Consider the following 16,123-nt stretch of genomic DNA (forward strand, 5'->3'; position numbering starts at 1 on the left):
TGTCAAAGAAACAAGTGCACTGTGAGGACTTTCTTTCTGAAAGAGGACTCAAGTATTCTCATATTTAGGTTGAGGGTAGTAATGACAGTGGTTGAGTAAATGTGTCTGTTTGGGTTGGGATGGTGAATGGGAAAGGAGAGACATCGAGGCTGAGGAAACTGCTCTAAGTTTGGTATCACCAAATTTGTTGTCCTAGCGTAGATCAACAGGTGAAAAAGCAGCAGAGGAAGTGAGATGAGCATACTGTTTTGAGTACCCCGGAATCCCCGTGTTGCCTTAGGAATAGCAACAAACGATTGGATCTCTGTTTAAGAGACTCACTTATTTATTCATTCACTTAGCAAACAATCTAAGGGTCTACTTTATATCAAACACCTTGCTAGGGGAAGAGATGAATAAACAGCACTCAAGGGATTTCTATTAATTGGGGGAAAAGACAAGTAAAATCATTAAGAGCCACTGTACACTTTTGTGTCATAGGGATAGGCATGATGTGACTTTCTGAGAAGGTGATTTTGTCTTGTGTAGATAGAGGAGTCCAGTCTCTTTGCTGGGTGCAATGGCTGTAACTGTTGAAATGTGAGCAGTGTCGCTACCCACACTGAATGGTATTCTCACTGACCTAAATGTGGGCTGGCATAGACACTCAGTGGCGGGGGGAAATCATTCATTTGGAGAAGGGATCCTGGGGAAACCACTACACCTGCTGATGGGATCCCAATTTTTGACATCTTTAAATACTTAGCCCTGTTAATTTACACGCACATGTAGGTGTTCTTTCCAAAGCCGAACCCATATTTGTGTGTGCTGGGTTTCTTAGGGGTTTTTAACTGTTGATCACATGCCCGTCTTGAGCCTGTCCTCTCTTGACATTTGAGTGGAGACCTTGAGTGGAGACCCAAGCGTGGATAAGGACCCTCTAATGAGCATGTCCTGTCCCATGATCAATAGCATGCATTTTAGGAAGAAACTTCACTCTTGTGAGAAGTTAATGAACTTCTTTTTTCTTCTTTATTTCCTCCTCATCTTCTACCCTCCTGAGCCAAATTTCCTTTCATTCCTGAGGGAAGGCCAATGAGGGTAGGGGCAGGTGCAGCCCTTCTAAAAAGGAAGCCCTGGCTTAGGGAGATTATCATAAAGCATCGATGAAAACATGGGGACTTTTAAGGATATTTTAATAATCTGAATACTCACAGTGCATTAAAAGCATAATGAGGCCACAGATTTGGGAATTTATTTTCTAGTTTTTAGTGAAAGCCTACTTGCCTATGTTTAACTTCTTTTTAAGCTTTCCTGTATCCTTGAAGCCTTCTGAGGTCTTCTTCATCTTGGCTACTGCACTAATTAAGCCCTATGACATTTAACATCTAGCTCCACTATAAATAATGAGGACCATAGGCTCCAATAGTTTTCTTTGGGGAGGTGTGGGATTGGATGAAATGTACCCAATGGATGTTTGTAAATATTTTAAATACAGGGCCTGTTAGATCATTTGGTTATTTTGCCAAAATATGGCTGAGAAGAGGGAAGAATCATTTTAAGAATTTAGCCTTTGGATGTCCCACATTCTTATCTAAATTGTCTTGGGACCATTGACTAAAATCAAAACATCTGAACCAAGAAAACCCTTGCTTTCCTCTCAAGGGAGTACTTCCATCTGCTACAGAATTTTTGTTTTTCTTGGGTCATCATTCCTGATTTTCTGGGTCCTTTAGGGCTGTGTTTTAAGCTTTATGTGGGCTGATAGCCAAGATGGAATTTGCCTTTTAGTCAGAGAATCAACTTATGGTGAATTTCAAGGAACGATTCATGTGGTCCCTAGATTACATTGCTAACCAGTAACTTCCTGTTTGAGGGAGAATTCCCCAAAGATTTTCTAAGGAAGAACATATAACTGTCTTTTGAATCATTATACCTAGAACTTTTGAGCTTAAGTTTTCAAGAAGAAATTATTTGTATGTATATTGTTGAGATACGTTCTGGCAGCAATTTGATGTGCAAGACAATTTTAAACATGTATAGTTTTCTGCTATTTTACATTCATCAAATAAATTGAAAATATTCATTTTTAGATATATAAAGCATTTTGTGCAGATTAAAAGCTGTTAACTGAAGGATAAATATTGTATGATTACACTTCTCTGAGGTACCTAGAGTCACAAATTCATGGAGACAGCACAGGAGAGATGACGAGGCGCTGGGGGAAGGGAGAAGGGAGTTATTGTTTGATGGGTACCGGCTTTGTTGGGAAGATGAAAAAGTTTTGGTTATAGATAGCAGTGATGGGTACACAGCATGGTGAATGTATTTAATGCCACTGAATTGTACAATTACAAAGAACTGAAATGATGAATATTATATGTGTATTTTTCCACAATAAAAATGTCTTAACTTCTAAAAAGACATGTAAACATGCGTGCATACCTTCTCCAATACACAATCAGTTCGTGGAAGGTATAAAAAGATTTTCTCCTTGGGAGTTACAGAAAAATGTTTATTTTCAAACATGGAGCACTTGTCTAAAACATATTACAAATATCTTATCCATAGGCTTCAAATTAAGTTTGTCTCCTTTTCCTGATTTCTTATAGAATGTCAGGTTAAGCAGAGAACCAAAGGTAGATTAATTTGTCTTAGAAATCTTTTTTGGATTTTTAAGAATTTTGTCTGGCCTACTACTCAAGGTGGAAGCTTAATTTGAATGTGTGTGCAACTCTTCTTATAAATCAGAAAATATTTCACTGTTAAGTTTACTTATTTGCTGTAAGATTAAAGACCCTCTTTGTGTAGTTTCACCGTGGGACAAGGTGATGGACCAGGCTTGATAACTCAGATGCAGAAAGCCATCTTGAATTGAAGCTCCACTCTCGAATTAAAGTACTTTTGGGTAAAATTTCTTACAATTTTTGCAGTGTAGGCCTTTGGGAATTTGTGAATTCTCTGACTTACTTGATCTCACTCAACTGTAATTTAATGTGGATTTTCTTTTTGTGGGAGCTCAGAAGAAGTAGCTATGCAAACGGTCGTGATTTGCTTGCATACAATTGCTTCAAATCACAGTGACAGTTCAGAGGAGAAACCAAAAATGTTTAAAATATTAGTCACCATCTATTTGTGACTAAACTAAACAAGGAAAAGAAAAAGAAAACTCCATAAAAAGTAGCATCACAAAGTTGCTTCCTGGGTGTGAAAATACAAATCTATCTCAAATTCATAGCCAGCTGCCTATTTCAAAAGGAAACATTAAAGACATTGGCATTAAAATAACCTCAGGACAAGGAAGCCTGGGTTCACCCGTCTTTGAGCATCTTTCTTAAAGTACTAACCCCACACACACAGATGAGAATGAAACAGGTGTCTGTACTGGAAGGGAAAAGGGAAAAGTTATCATGGCAGATGCTACAACTGTCTGCTTTGAAAACCCAGGAGGCTCAAGTGAAACTCAGAGTAGCTAGGAGTCAGCTACAATTGGATGTTAAATTAACTTATAAAATCCAATGTTTTTCTTACATTTGAACAATAAACTCCTGTAAAATGTGGTGGAAATAAGATTCCATTCATAGTATAAAAAGCAGATGATAAAACACCTAGTATAGTGCCTCACATATAGTGGGCACTCAGATAGATTTTGGATAAATCAAAAAATTAATAGGAAATATGCCAGGGCCTATATTTAGAAGTTTTAGAAGCCTTAAATAAATAGGGAGACATACTGTATTCTCACATGCGTAGACAGTATTAAGATGTCTTTTCTTCACTAATGATAATTATAGTCTAGTCCCAATAAAATTATCAGGGTTTTGTCAAAGAGGAGAAAGGTATTAAATATGTGTCCAGGACAATACTCTTTTTTTCTTTTTTTTTTTTAAAACGGCAATAGGCAAGGGATGCACTGCCTTGCATGTTTTAAGAGATGATAAAGTTACAGAACAGACATGGTGTGGAGTAAGTGCCATTACAGTGGGAGAGAAAGCCAGGGACTCGTATGTTTGGTGAGTCAGTGCTCGCCACGTTGAGCCAACATAGATTTCAGTGCCCTCTATTTGCTGGGCTGGAAATGCGTTAGTGAGGAAGACAGACACCTGCTTGCCTGGATCGTAGGGCAGTGGGGAAGAAGCACGTGAGCAGCAGGAGTGTTTGAAGTGTTAGAAATGAGCAAGGCAGGTTGCTGGGGGAATCAGGGGAGGGGGCATGTGCCTCCTCTTGGTTGTCACCTGACCACATGGGCTGGCATATCAAGAATGACGTTCCAAGGCAGGCTTCTCAGGGGAAGTGACTGGTAAACTGAAGCACAGAGGATGAGCGAATAGAACACCTGGCTGAAAGCAGGGAGAGGGAGAGGGGACGGTGGGAAAAGGCTTGCCGTATCTGAAGAACTGCAGCCCCCAGGAGGGTGAGTGGCGGGAGATGGGGCTAGATGGTGAGCAGATGCCAGACCACAGCAGACCTGGAGTCCACGCTACGCGTCTGGACCTCTGTTCTAAATGGAGCAGGAAACCGTTACAGGGTTTAAACAGGGGGTGACTTGACTCTAACTCCAGTGTATGTCAGCGGTGTTGTAACAGATGGATTAACCCTGTCTCCTGCTTGTAGCCCACAGCTCCTTGCATACAGGAGTTCCTCACCCTCCTGGCCGTGTGCCACACCGTCGTTCCCGAGAAGGATGGAGATAACATCATCTACCAGGCCTCCTCCCCAGGTGAGGGATGTGCTCTGCCCTCCCTTTCTCTAGAGACTTTGGTGTTTGCAGTTACTTGTGGGAGATGCGGTGGTACGGCCTGCCCCACAAACATCCCGCTGTTTGCCTCTGGCCTCACACAGTCTACAGGTTATGGTTGCAAGGGATAAAACTGGAGAAACCTGGTGCTGAGCCCTCCTGACTCGGGTGACACTTGGGCAGCAGGGGGGCCCGGGCCATCTTGCATGTCCTGGCAGAAGTCCTTGCACCAGATGAAGCTCTCAAGGGCGAGTGCGCTGGCTTCCTTGTTCACCTCCGCCCTCACGGGATTTCCCGCTGCTGGTGAAGCTGTGTCCTGGAGCACTAAGTTTAGCCCCTTCCTGGTGCTCTGTAGTCCTGCAGTCCTGGGACCAGCACTGCCTATTCAGAGTAGACGTTTAGCCAGAAAGTCATGGGAATGTTACTTAAGTTCCTCAGAGGGAGCTGGACCCCACCCGAGTCTCGGCGGTGCGCCATCAGTCGTGTCCTGGTGAGCTAGTTTGGTGTGTCTCCCCGTGCGCGGGCAGCGCTCCTTCAGCTCCTGGGGCGGGGAGAGGGAGCACGCCTCTGCCTCCTTAGTCTTCACTGCTGTGTCTGGGAGGCCCGGCCTCTGTGCCTGGGGTGGATTTTGTTAATTTGAAACCTAGTGCTCGGTAAACAGGATTCTCTCATTACCAGCAGCTAGTTAATGCTTCGTCAACTCTTTATTGACAGATGAAGCTGCTTTGGTGAAAGGAGCTAGAAAGCTGGGCTTTGTCTTCACAGCCAGAACGCCGTACTCGGTCATCATAGAAGCAGTAAGTGACTCGCTGGGCGCCTCCTGACGGTGCACACCACCTACTCTTTTTGAAGATTATATATTTGAAATAGCATGTCTATTGTAAATAGGATAGCTAAATTTCAAATTTTTTTTCTGTGAGAAACTAGACCTGTTGAAGAACTGATGATATGTGATTATGTTAGCTTATTCATGTTGTTTTTGCAACGCAGTAACTGTTCTCTCTTAAAGGTGCTTCCTCACAAGTCTTTCATACTGATGTGATCTTTGCAGAAAAGACCTTAGCAAGCCAGTCTTTGTTCTGCAACAGTTCATGGCACGCTTGTCCTGGAGGCAGAGTCTGTCTCTCTTTGTATCCTCAGCGCCTGGCAGTTCTTGCCCAGTAGGCCCTCAGTCTGCTGGCTTCAGTCTCCTTGATGGGAGAGAAAGGAGTTGGCACTTAAGATCTTTTTTTATCTGTATTAGTTTTCCTTTTCCCTAAAGTCAAAGGGTTTGTTTATTTTACGATTCTTTTTCTGTTTCCCTCTCAAGGAGCCTGAAGGAGAAACTTGGGGAAAGAAAAAAGTTTAAATCAAGAATAAGATCGAATCGGACACTTGAGCTGGGCAGTAGGGACATTGGTGGTTAGGACTGGCCAGTTAGAGGGGCTGCACTTGGCTCCTGTCTGGGTCGCTGGGGGCCTGGGGGAGTCACTGCCTGCTCTCGCCTCCGCTCTCCACTCCGCAGCTCGCGGAGGACTCGTGGGTTATCAGAGTTTTTGGCTTTGTGCATCCTTAAATCTCTAGATGTCTTCAATACGTCTGAAGTTCACTTTAACTGGTGTAATAGCTTGGTGTTGATCCTGACTTGGCAGTAGTACGTTTTTTCTTTTATTTATATGCAAAACCTATGAAATATCGTAAGCTTAGACAAAGTACCGATGTCTTGGCATTTTCAGTTTCTTTTCTTATGGAGTACAGAGGTCAGACCCATTTATTTGTCCTTTATTTCAGTCCACAGAGGGAATTTAGTTAGGGAAGTGTACAGTCATTAAAAGTTGGAACAAAGTACTGACTGAATAGAGAATTTCCTTTATGGAGACTTTTCACAAAGGAAGTCTTCCTCCCCGTCAGTCTGAGACGCAGCCTTACTGTGGGTTTTCAGTTGTGTGGGTGCTGCTGTCCTTCTCTGCGTGGCGGCCGTGGGGACGGGGAGGGGCCGGGACCCGCCGGCTTGAGTGGGGGAGGAGGGGACGGCCACTTCTGCTTGGCTCACAATGTGGGCAGCTGGTGCCTCTTGACGTTGTTGTCATGGTGTTAGATGATGACGAAAAGTGGAATGGCACCCCTTCATCATTTTATTACAGTATTAGGGCCATATTTCTGGGAGTAAAAGAGACTACCTGATTAGTTAAGATTCATAAATAACTTTAAGAATCTTATTCAGCCATTAATACTGAGGTATCATCAAACCCAAGTTCTCGAGTTGGATACCAGCTATTTAGATGAAGTGGCCTTACTGGTGGTCTTGACAGCTGAGTCCGTGGGCAGCAGGTGGGCGCGGTCGATGTAACAGCAGTGCAGAGAGGGGTGGGTAGCAGTGGGCATGGCTCCGGACAGGGGTCTGACGGAGCTGGGACAGGCTGAGGAGAAAGGGAACTGACTGGAGGTTGCAGACAGAGGGCAATAAAGGCTGTGAAGGCTAGATTAAGTGGATCCTTGGTTGTGTTTTGGGATGAGAAGAGAAGGGCTGGGAGCTGTGGATGGGACAGTGCTACGCTGTGTCAGTCGTGCGCTTGGTACTCTGCATGTTACTTCATTGATTGCTTTGTGCAAACCTTGGAGACAGGCGCTATCACCATTCATTAAAAAGTCACACGCTTAATGGCAGAAATTGGATTTGAACTCATATCTGTTGAACCCCAAAGCCCACAGTCTTATGGCTGTGTTGTACTGGGGAAATAGCAGATTAGACTTAAAAGTTTGAAATGGTCCACAAATAATCTGGAATCTTCTGGAAAAAAGTTGAGAATATTCATTTTACAACTTTGAAGAACCTGAAGAAAATTGCTTTGATAATTGCTCTAAAATCTGATGCAAATTCATAATCTCTTATTTCTAAATCCCAGATCCAAAAAGCTTTGAATTCCAAGTTTTTTCCCTAAATTTGGAGCATAGACATTTGGCAGCAAAACCTAACCAGAAGTGACATGAGGCTATTTATGTTCTCTATGAATCTCATTTAGTGTGAATAATCATACATTTTGCTGCAGAAAATTGATGTGTTGTATTACAGGGTGTTGCCCTGAGCCCCCCTGGGGATGTTATGGTATATGATGTTTGCATATACTTTCATAAAAAGTGTAAAATTCTGAATTCGGAAGCATAAGTGGCCCTAAGGTTTCAGATGGACCTGTATAGCTTGTGTCCTTTATCTTCATGTCTTGGAAGTGGATATGCCAAGCTGGTTCTTATGACAGCCATACCAACTAGAGAAAAATGAGAAGCTTCTACCAGAAGGGGGCACTTTGACTCCACCAGAGTGACCTGTGAGAAACTAGCACTCTTGAAAAGGCATTTGTAGAGGGATAGAAGATAGAGAGGGAGGGAGATGGTCATGATTGGGGAGACAGTTGTTTTGAGGTTTTAATAATTTGCACCTCAATTAAGAGCCTGTTTTTCTTCCTTTAGATGGGACAGGAACAGACGTTTGGAATCCTTAATGTCCTGGAATTTTCTAGGTATGTTTCTCTTTCCTGTACTTGAAATAAAATATATATATATATTTAACAACTTCATCAGAGTGTTTGCATGATTATATGGTAAGATTAAATGTGGTACTTAAATATTAAATATAGTAAATATATCTTTACAAATCTTTTCTCCTTGGAATTTGTAAGTTTCATTAAAGAAAGCAAAGTAGGTCATTTTTCTTTGTTTTTTCAAATAAAACATTATGTTTCCATATCCTCCTTTTTCTTTACATTTCCAGAACCTGGTGTTCTGGCATCAGTAGCTGCAGACACGTCTGTCTGGTTTGGAGTATGTGAGGGCGTTATTTCTGTTGGCTTTTCCCAGGTCCCACAAGGTCGTGGCTCATGCTCCATCTGAGCACTCCAATGCAGGATCTGGGAAGCTGACAAATGCAGGCAGATGAGATCAATTCATCTTACTGGAGGCTTTGTCCGAGTAGAGCAGTTCTCTTCTACATAACCGGACTCATTCTTCCCCAGTGGAGTTTATTTAATATAAGACTTGAGAATATTTGTTGGATTGTTTGTTTCCCTGGATCATTTGTAGTTTGTCATAACAATCCCCAACATATCTTAATATTTTGTTTCTTCCCTTCTTGTCATTGAACTGTCAATCCTAGAGCAAGGTTCTGTTGCTGTCTCGAAGTATCTTTTCCTATTATTAAAATTAGATGCGTTTGTAAATAACGTTTGTTAAATTATTCACAAATTATTTTCTGTGTCTGAGTAAGCTGTAAGCTATTTGAAAAAGATCAATTTTTCACCCTCTTGTAGGAAATACTTTCCAGCCCTAGTCTTTACTTTTAGGACTGCAAACTTGGCCTTTGGTGGGTCAGGAGCCCCTGGGGTTGGTACTCAGTGGGAGAGAGAGGCGGTTGATAGCAGTAGCAGTTCACGTGTGGAGCAGGGGACAGACTCCTGTGTGTGGAGGTGAGGGATGCACTAGACATCTCTCCAGACCTTTTGTGCCCCATATCTTGTTGATGTCCTAGACACTATGTGCTGTTGTGTGGCTGCAGTCACTGGGACCAGCAGTTATTGGAGGGGTGAGGAGGAGAAAAGGGAGATAGATAAATAGGTGACTATGGATGGAGACATGAGGATGTATTTAAAAAGTTAGGGGAGAATAAGAGGGCACAAAAAAGATCATTTGTGGTTATGGCTGTGGTTCTATTTCTTTTTACTTGACTCATCTTTTTCCAGATGCCACTTAATCCTGACAACACTTCTTTGATGTAATTAGTGGCAACCCTGCTTTACACATTCAGAAACTGAAATGCTGGGTCAATAATTTTGCTGAGGGCACCTGGCTATAGGTAGTTGAGAGAGAATCCAAATCCAGGTCAGATAGAGTGCTGTGGGTTTGGATAATGGAGAGAGAATGTTGCCTACTTTTAGGAGCTTCATAGTGCATTGGAAATCACTTCGCTGAAAGGCCAAAGAGATGGGCGGTCTGGGGCCCATGTGGTTGGGATGTGTTCCAGCAGGATGAGATGTTGTCTGCAAAGGAGTGGAACAGGAGGTGTAGAGGAGAATGGTGAGTCTTCTGGTGTTCTTGAAGTCTGGTGGTGCCCGAGAGTGTTAATAGGAGGTGAGGTGAGCCTGCAGAGGTGGGTGGAGATCAGCAAGAGGAGGAATCTGTAGACAATGGGAGCCATTGAAGGCTCAGTGAGTGAGGGTGGGTCATGATGAGAGGTGAATAAGGAAGCTTACGTGTTGGAGTAGGGAGAGGAGAGACAAAGTGTACCTACGTGCTAAGGTAGGAATGTTTTACAAATTTGTAGTTTCTTTCTACTCCTATTAAAAGAAGACACAATGAAGAGCCTTTGAGTTAAGTGGATTTATATTGAATCTCCCACTTTGCTATTTACTGGGCAGGTTACAATATTTTTGAGCTGTAAAATAAAGAAAAATGCTTTTACAGAGTGTCGTCAGAAGTAACTTAGATGCACACAGCAGATGCTCCAATCCTCCATTTCTGTCTCTCCTCCCAGAAATAGCCATACTAGTGAATTTCCATGGCAGAGGAAGGAATAGATTTATGTTTGTTATGTATAAATAAAAAGAGTCGGAGATAGACAATTAAAGTCAGACTTTGAGGAAGAAGGTCGGGAAAAATGGAGCTTGCTCGTTTTTGGGACCGCCAGACCACCTTTTAATTTATTTGGTGTTTATTGGGTCCTATAGAGCAGACCAGTGACAGCTCCTTTTTTCTTTTCTTTACTCTTACAGTGACAGAAAAAGAATGTCTGTGATTGTTCGAACTCCTTCCGGACAACTTCGACTCTACTGTAAAGGGGCCGTAAGTACTGGCTGAGTGTCTTGCACAGCAAGAGTTCTGGGCAAAGCTTGGTTGATCTGCTGTTTTCCTCACTGTTGTCCTCATCATTCCCTGATAGCCTGCCCAAGGTTAAAGAGTCTTTCAGGTTGGCCATAAAGTTGATTTGGTGGTAAAAGCCCATTGAAGATCATGGCGGGGTCAAGCCAGCGTGGCAAGGATGCTCAGTGAAAAGCTTGCTTTTAGTCTGTGGTTGGTGTCAGAAATGGCAACTTGATGTGTCATGCAAAATCCCGAGTGTGTGAATTCTGATTCCAGTTTTACCACCATTGTGTTGTGACTTTGGGAAGATAAAGTGCTTTATATTGACCTGTGATAATCTTCTTTTAAGGACTCTAATATGTACTGGTTCTCTAGCAGCTATTCTTCTCAATTTTGGGGTTTATTTTTTTTTTCATCACAGAGGGCTATGTGGGAGGCACGAGGGTCATGTCTACTGTGGCCGCATTGTTACTGCCCGCTTTGGTCAGTTTCCTAGGTCAGGCTTTTGTCCTCCTGCCTCCTAGTAATCAAATCTAAATGTATCATCTCTAAGGAAAGATGCTATTGCTTATGATCCTTACTTGCAAAACTATAGCCTGTTAAATTGTGGTCTTATGTGTTGAGGGAAAGAATTAGCAAGCTCATTTTATGGGGCTATGTCAAGACTGTGAAGCTACACTAGGATCAATGATTTGTTGAAAATCTTGCTAATCTTTACCAATTGTGGGCAGACACGTGGTCTGGTTTGAGTACACTGTGACTGGAGCTTTTAAAAAATGAGTAATGCGTGTGAATTCTGAAGGCATTATAGCTGGACCCATTAGAGAATTATATGTTTATAATAACAACTTAAGTCAAGGTAACCTGGATGCTGTTCTCACATGATATTCTTTTTTAACTTTTCATTTATTTGTCAATATGTAACTATAGAATAGTGTAAATATGAAATGCTGCAATGGTGCATTTTATTTTTATAGGATTTAATTCTCTTCAAATCTGCTCACCCCCAAACCAGATTTCTTTAAAAAAATTTTAGTGTCCTAAAACTGTGCAGTTTGTAAGATATTTGGATGATCTGTGGCTTCCAGTCCCCCAGCCCTCCTTGTCAGGCACGGAAATAGTCACAGGGTGATGACCCCTGTGTTTCATAGCCAAACTGGGTTCAGTGCCAAGTGGGTTGTTGTGCCCCTGGTTTGGAGCTCCCGCAGTGTCAGGAGGCAAGAGTGTGCTGAAGCAACTTGGGGTGTGCATCTTACTCTTTCCACTTGGACAAAAAGGCATGGCAAACTTTGGTATGAATTTTGCAAATTTGGGTAAATGTACTCACCGTTGTATCCCTGGTTATTCTCCTGACACCTCTGGTCCTCCCCAACAAGTTTCTGTTTGGACGCATCCGTACCCAATTTATCTTCCAAAGCTCATGACTGAATCCAGCCAAGAGTTACATTTCTGCTTGCCCACTCAAGTATTCTCATGCGCATTAGATCAACACCATTAGAACAAAGCTATGTTTAGAATGCTGACTGGTGGGTTTACTTAAGGGTTTGCCAGTCACAATGTTTCCCTATTTTATAGGATAATGTAATTTTTGAGAGACTTTCAAAAGATTCAAAATACATGGAGGAAACATTATGCCATCTGGAATATTTTGCCACGGAAGGTAAATGAAATTTGGAAATGTTATTTTTAACTGTTGAAGTTGTACTTTCACGTGTTTATGGCTGATGGTTGGGGTAAGTGGTCATGCTCTGAACAGGCATGTCATTTTGGTGCAGTACTTGGCTTGCTTCATAGGACTATATTCTTCTAGAGCCAACCCCTGTCCCCACTCTCCACGTTCTGTGCCTATGGCAGTAATGAGATGCACAGCAAAGTCCATAGTCAGTTACCTATTTATGACTCTGAACTCTAAATCGGAAGACCTGAGGGTAAAGGCAGGCCAGCTCATAATATGCGGAATCTTCTTGTAGTTATGATTCCCTTTCTCAGAAAACTCATGTTGTTATTTCCCTGTTCCTCTCTTGTTATCCTTATGACACTGTCTTATCTGTGACTTAAGGAAATGATAATTTATTGAACCCATAGAGAACAGGAAAGGAGTTCTCTGAAACGTCAGATTTTCCTGCAAGTGAATGTGATGGAAGCTGGACCCTTGCTCAAGTGCTGACTGCTGTTTTCTTGCCTTCGTGTGTTCCTGTGGCCGCATGATTGTATGTGTGTGCATGTACACACATACACACACTTAAAGTTGTGACTCCTTGAAGGCCTGGATATTTCATGTGATAACATACTGGGCTTTTGTTGTTATCTTGAAATGTGCTTCCTGCCTCCTCTACTTGTTGATGCCTGCCTCCTGAGCATGCGCATATGGATCGTGCGGAGCTCCTGCACTTCCCTGCTGTGGGAAATTCACTCTCACGGTTCCTCTTGTGCTCTCACATTTACAGAAGAGGTAGTTTATATTAAAATGCAGTAGAGTTGTTTTTAAATTCCCTTTTTAGATGTGTGAAACTTGAATTCGAGTGAACTAAAAAGCAGATGGCTTCTTTAATTTTTTTGAGCATGCTCATATGAAATGGAGCCACGTGAAGTCACCTAGGAGGCAGGATATCCTGCTTGCCCCTGTCGCTAGTGGCATCACTGGGATACACTGTGGCTGTTTTGTAGGCTTGCGGACTCTCTGTGTGGCTTATGCTGACCTCTCTGAGAATGATTATGAAGAGTGGCTCAAAGTCTATCAAGAGGCCAGCACCATATTGAAAGACAGAGCTCAACGACTGGAAGAGTGTTATGAGATCATCGAGAAGGTAATTGCACATGATGTAGTCGTTATGTGCCCAGTGAGGGGCTTAATCACCTATCAGATGAAGTCTTTGAACAGGAATCCTTTTGCTATATAGTGATGTTCTCTTTTCTTGTATCTTAATTAACCATTAGCTTTTAATCATTTCTTTCTTTGCTTTAAGAAACAGTTTTTATGGGCTATCTGAAAGATCTAGCTATTCTCAGCTAAGCATTAATGATATCTTAGGAAGTATCAGGTCAAAAACAGCATCAATGACTTTCTGGGTTTGCCTGAGATTAGGCTTAATGAGATTAGTTCACCCTATTGAGTTCCCTGAGCATTGAGCGCATGGGCTGGTTGGACATTGTACATACTAATAATTTTCACACTTACTCATTCTGATAGTGTTTAAGCTTTGCCATTGCTGATCCATGTTGGCTACTTTGATTTTCGCTGTTGTTCTTTTCAGTTTATCCCAAGGCATTAGCCAGCTTTCTGTGTATTGGGTTCCCTCAAATCTGGGAGCTGGATTTCAACTTCTTCTGTTTCATATAAGCAACCACTGGTCCATCCATTTTCCAGTTTCTAAAACTCTGAAGTCATCACTTGTTTTCTTTTTTCATTTCTTATTTTGTATGTCTTTTGTTTAATTCCCCTTTGCTATTTTATACTCAGTGTTTGAGTTTTATATTCACTTCTTCATCATTTTCATGGAATTTGGGTAGGGGTAGAATTGAATTCAAGTGTTCATTTGGCCCTGCTTTACTGGAAATATCCAAAATTACATTTTTTTTTGAGGAAGATTAGCCTTGAGCTAATGTCTGCTGCCAATCCTTCTCTTTTTGCTGAGGAAGACTGGCCCTGAGCTAGCATCCGTGCCCATCTTCCTTTACTTTATATGTGGGACGCCTACCACAGCATGGCGTGCCAAGCAGTGCCATGTCCGCACCCAGGATCTGAACTGGCGAACTCTGCGCCACCAAAGCGGAACGTGTGCACTTAACTGCTGCGCCACTGGGCTGGCCCCCCAAAATTACTCTTTAAATCAGAAATGAGCAATTAAATAGGTGACATGCCCATACGGTTCTAGGCACGTGGTTGGATGCTCAAGAGGTAATTGGCTTTTCTCATCAAGTGAATCAGTTTCAGATGAGGTCAGTTTCTCATCATTGAATCAGTTTTTCTCATGTGTTAACTATAACATAATACTTTGCTCATTAGTGGAGGGGGGGGTCACCTACTGTTAATATTCTCAGGATAATTTTCCCATATGCTTACTGCCAGATGATTTCTATTCTGACATGCTCATGTACCAAGAAATACATGATGAGTAAGTGATGAGTGCCTATGCATATGGAGTGGTTCTAACATTGTGAATAGTTTTGAAATGTCACACATCTAGAGATCATTAATCATCTGCAAACAAAGGTTTAATGTAGAGGAAATAAGATCATTGTCTCAGAACATTTTGACTGCCTTTCTTTTGTCAGAGTTTGTCATTAATGCTGCTCTTAAGTATCTACTGGTCTTTAATTGAAGATATTTTTCAATCTAGAATTTACTCTTACTGGGAGCCACAGCCATAGAAGATCGCCTTCAGGCAGGTGTTCCAGAAACCATAGCAACTCTGTTGAAGGCAGAAATTAAAATCTGGGTGTTGACAGGAGACAAACAAGAAACTGCAATTAATATAGGTAATTCATTTTGAAAATAATTTCCTGATGCTGGTTTTGTATTACATTTTTAAAGTGTTTTCTGGAAGTGCTTCAGGCTTCCTCAGATGCATTGTCAGATGACGTTTTGTAGACCTCTTCATTCGTAAGGCCAGGAAAAGTTTACTGGAATCAAATGAAGATGAAGATGCTCTGATGAGCATTATCTTCCTGTTACAGACATTAAAACTATGACATCTTCCTGAAAAGTATTAAACACACTTACATAGGATATAGAATTCAAGAGTTGACACCTTTGATTTTCTTATTGCTTTCCTCACAAAATTTTAGTCTAAGAGACTAAGAGGATGTTTGCACTAAGTTTATGCACTATTATTTTATATAATATAGCCATTTTAATGATTTTGTTAGTTGATAGGTTTCTCTAAGAGTCTTGTATCTTTTCCTTCCCCATCTGGGTTGGCAACCTCTTTGCTTGCAAAGCATCACAGAGAAGAAAATTGAAGAAAGGGAATTTAAGTATTTAAAGGGAAGTAAATAACTTCATTAGTATTAAAGAGGCACATTTTAAGTTTGAAAAGGAGTTGAAACTACAATGGAAAGGAAATGCAATTTTTATTATTTGAATTATTTTAAAATTATCTCATACTCTGTCACCTTTATGATGTGACAAGCTCTGGTGCATATGTTATAAAATGAATATGTAAGGACTGCAAGACTTATAATGTATTTATGGAAAAAGACTGTGTCACAGCTTACTTCAGAAAGAAACATACCAGAACATCTGAATGTAAGTGATTGTTGTCCTGTTCCGAGTAGGGTCCTTGGAGTGTTACCAGCTGAATTCAGTGGTGCCCCTTTCCTTAAGCTTCCTCTTTGGCATCAGCCCTGGCTCTCAGACCAGCTCAGCTGTAGGCAATACCTACCATCTGGGGTGAATTTCGAGTTTTTTTAATAGACAAAAGCTATTTAGTCATTTCTTGTCAAGGCTGTAGGTAATCAAATGGAATTTGGGTTCCTGAACAACTGAAATTAATGTCTCAGGAGAGTGCCATGTGATTCATAAGCAGTCTCTGAGGCATCAGTTACAGATTTTGCCCATCCATTCATGCTAGTTGT

General features: G+C 41.6%; 1 protein-coding gene across 5 annotated transcripts in view; it reads left to right on the forward strand.

Annotated features, from left to right (window-relative positions):
* Positions 1-16,123, forward strand: part of LOC106832434 (phospholipid-transporting ATPase IB) — a 588,664-nt gene that overhangs the window by 180,162 nt on the left and 392,379 nt on the right. For all 5 annotated transcript variants that reach the window (XM_044777414.2, XM_070520415.1, XM_070520416.1 and 2 more), the window contains 7 exons: positions 4,594-4,699; positions 5,432-5,514; positions 8,165-8,214; positions 10,459-10,528; positions 12,122-12,206; positions 13,214-13,353; positions 14,887-15,025. In XM_044777414.2, the coding sequence (XP_044633349.1) occupies positions 4,594-4,699; positions 5,432-5,514; positions 8,165-8,214; positions 10,459-10,528; positions 12,122-12,206; positions 13,214-13,353; positions 14,887-15,025 (673 nt within the window). The remainder of the gene's footprint in view (positions 1-4,593; positions 4,700-5,431; positions 5,515-8,164; positions 8,215-10,458; positions 10,529-12,121; positions 12,207-13,213; positions 13,354-14,886; positions 15,026-16,123) is intronic.

This window comes from Equus asinus, chromosome 11 (assembly GCF_041296235.1).
Source record: "Equus asinus isolate D_3611 breed Donkey chromosome 11, EquAss-T2T_v2, whole genome shotgun sequence".
Lineage (NCBI taxonomy): Eukaryota > Metazoa > Chordata > Mammalia > Perissodactyla > Equidae > Equus > Equus asinus.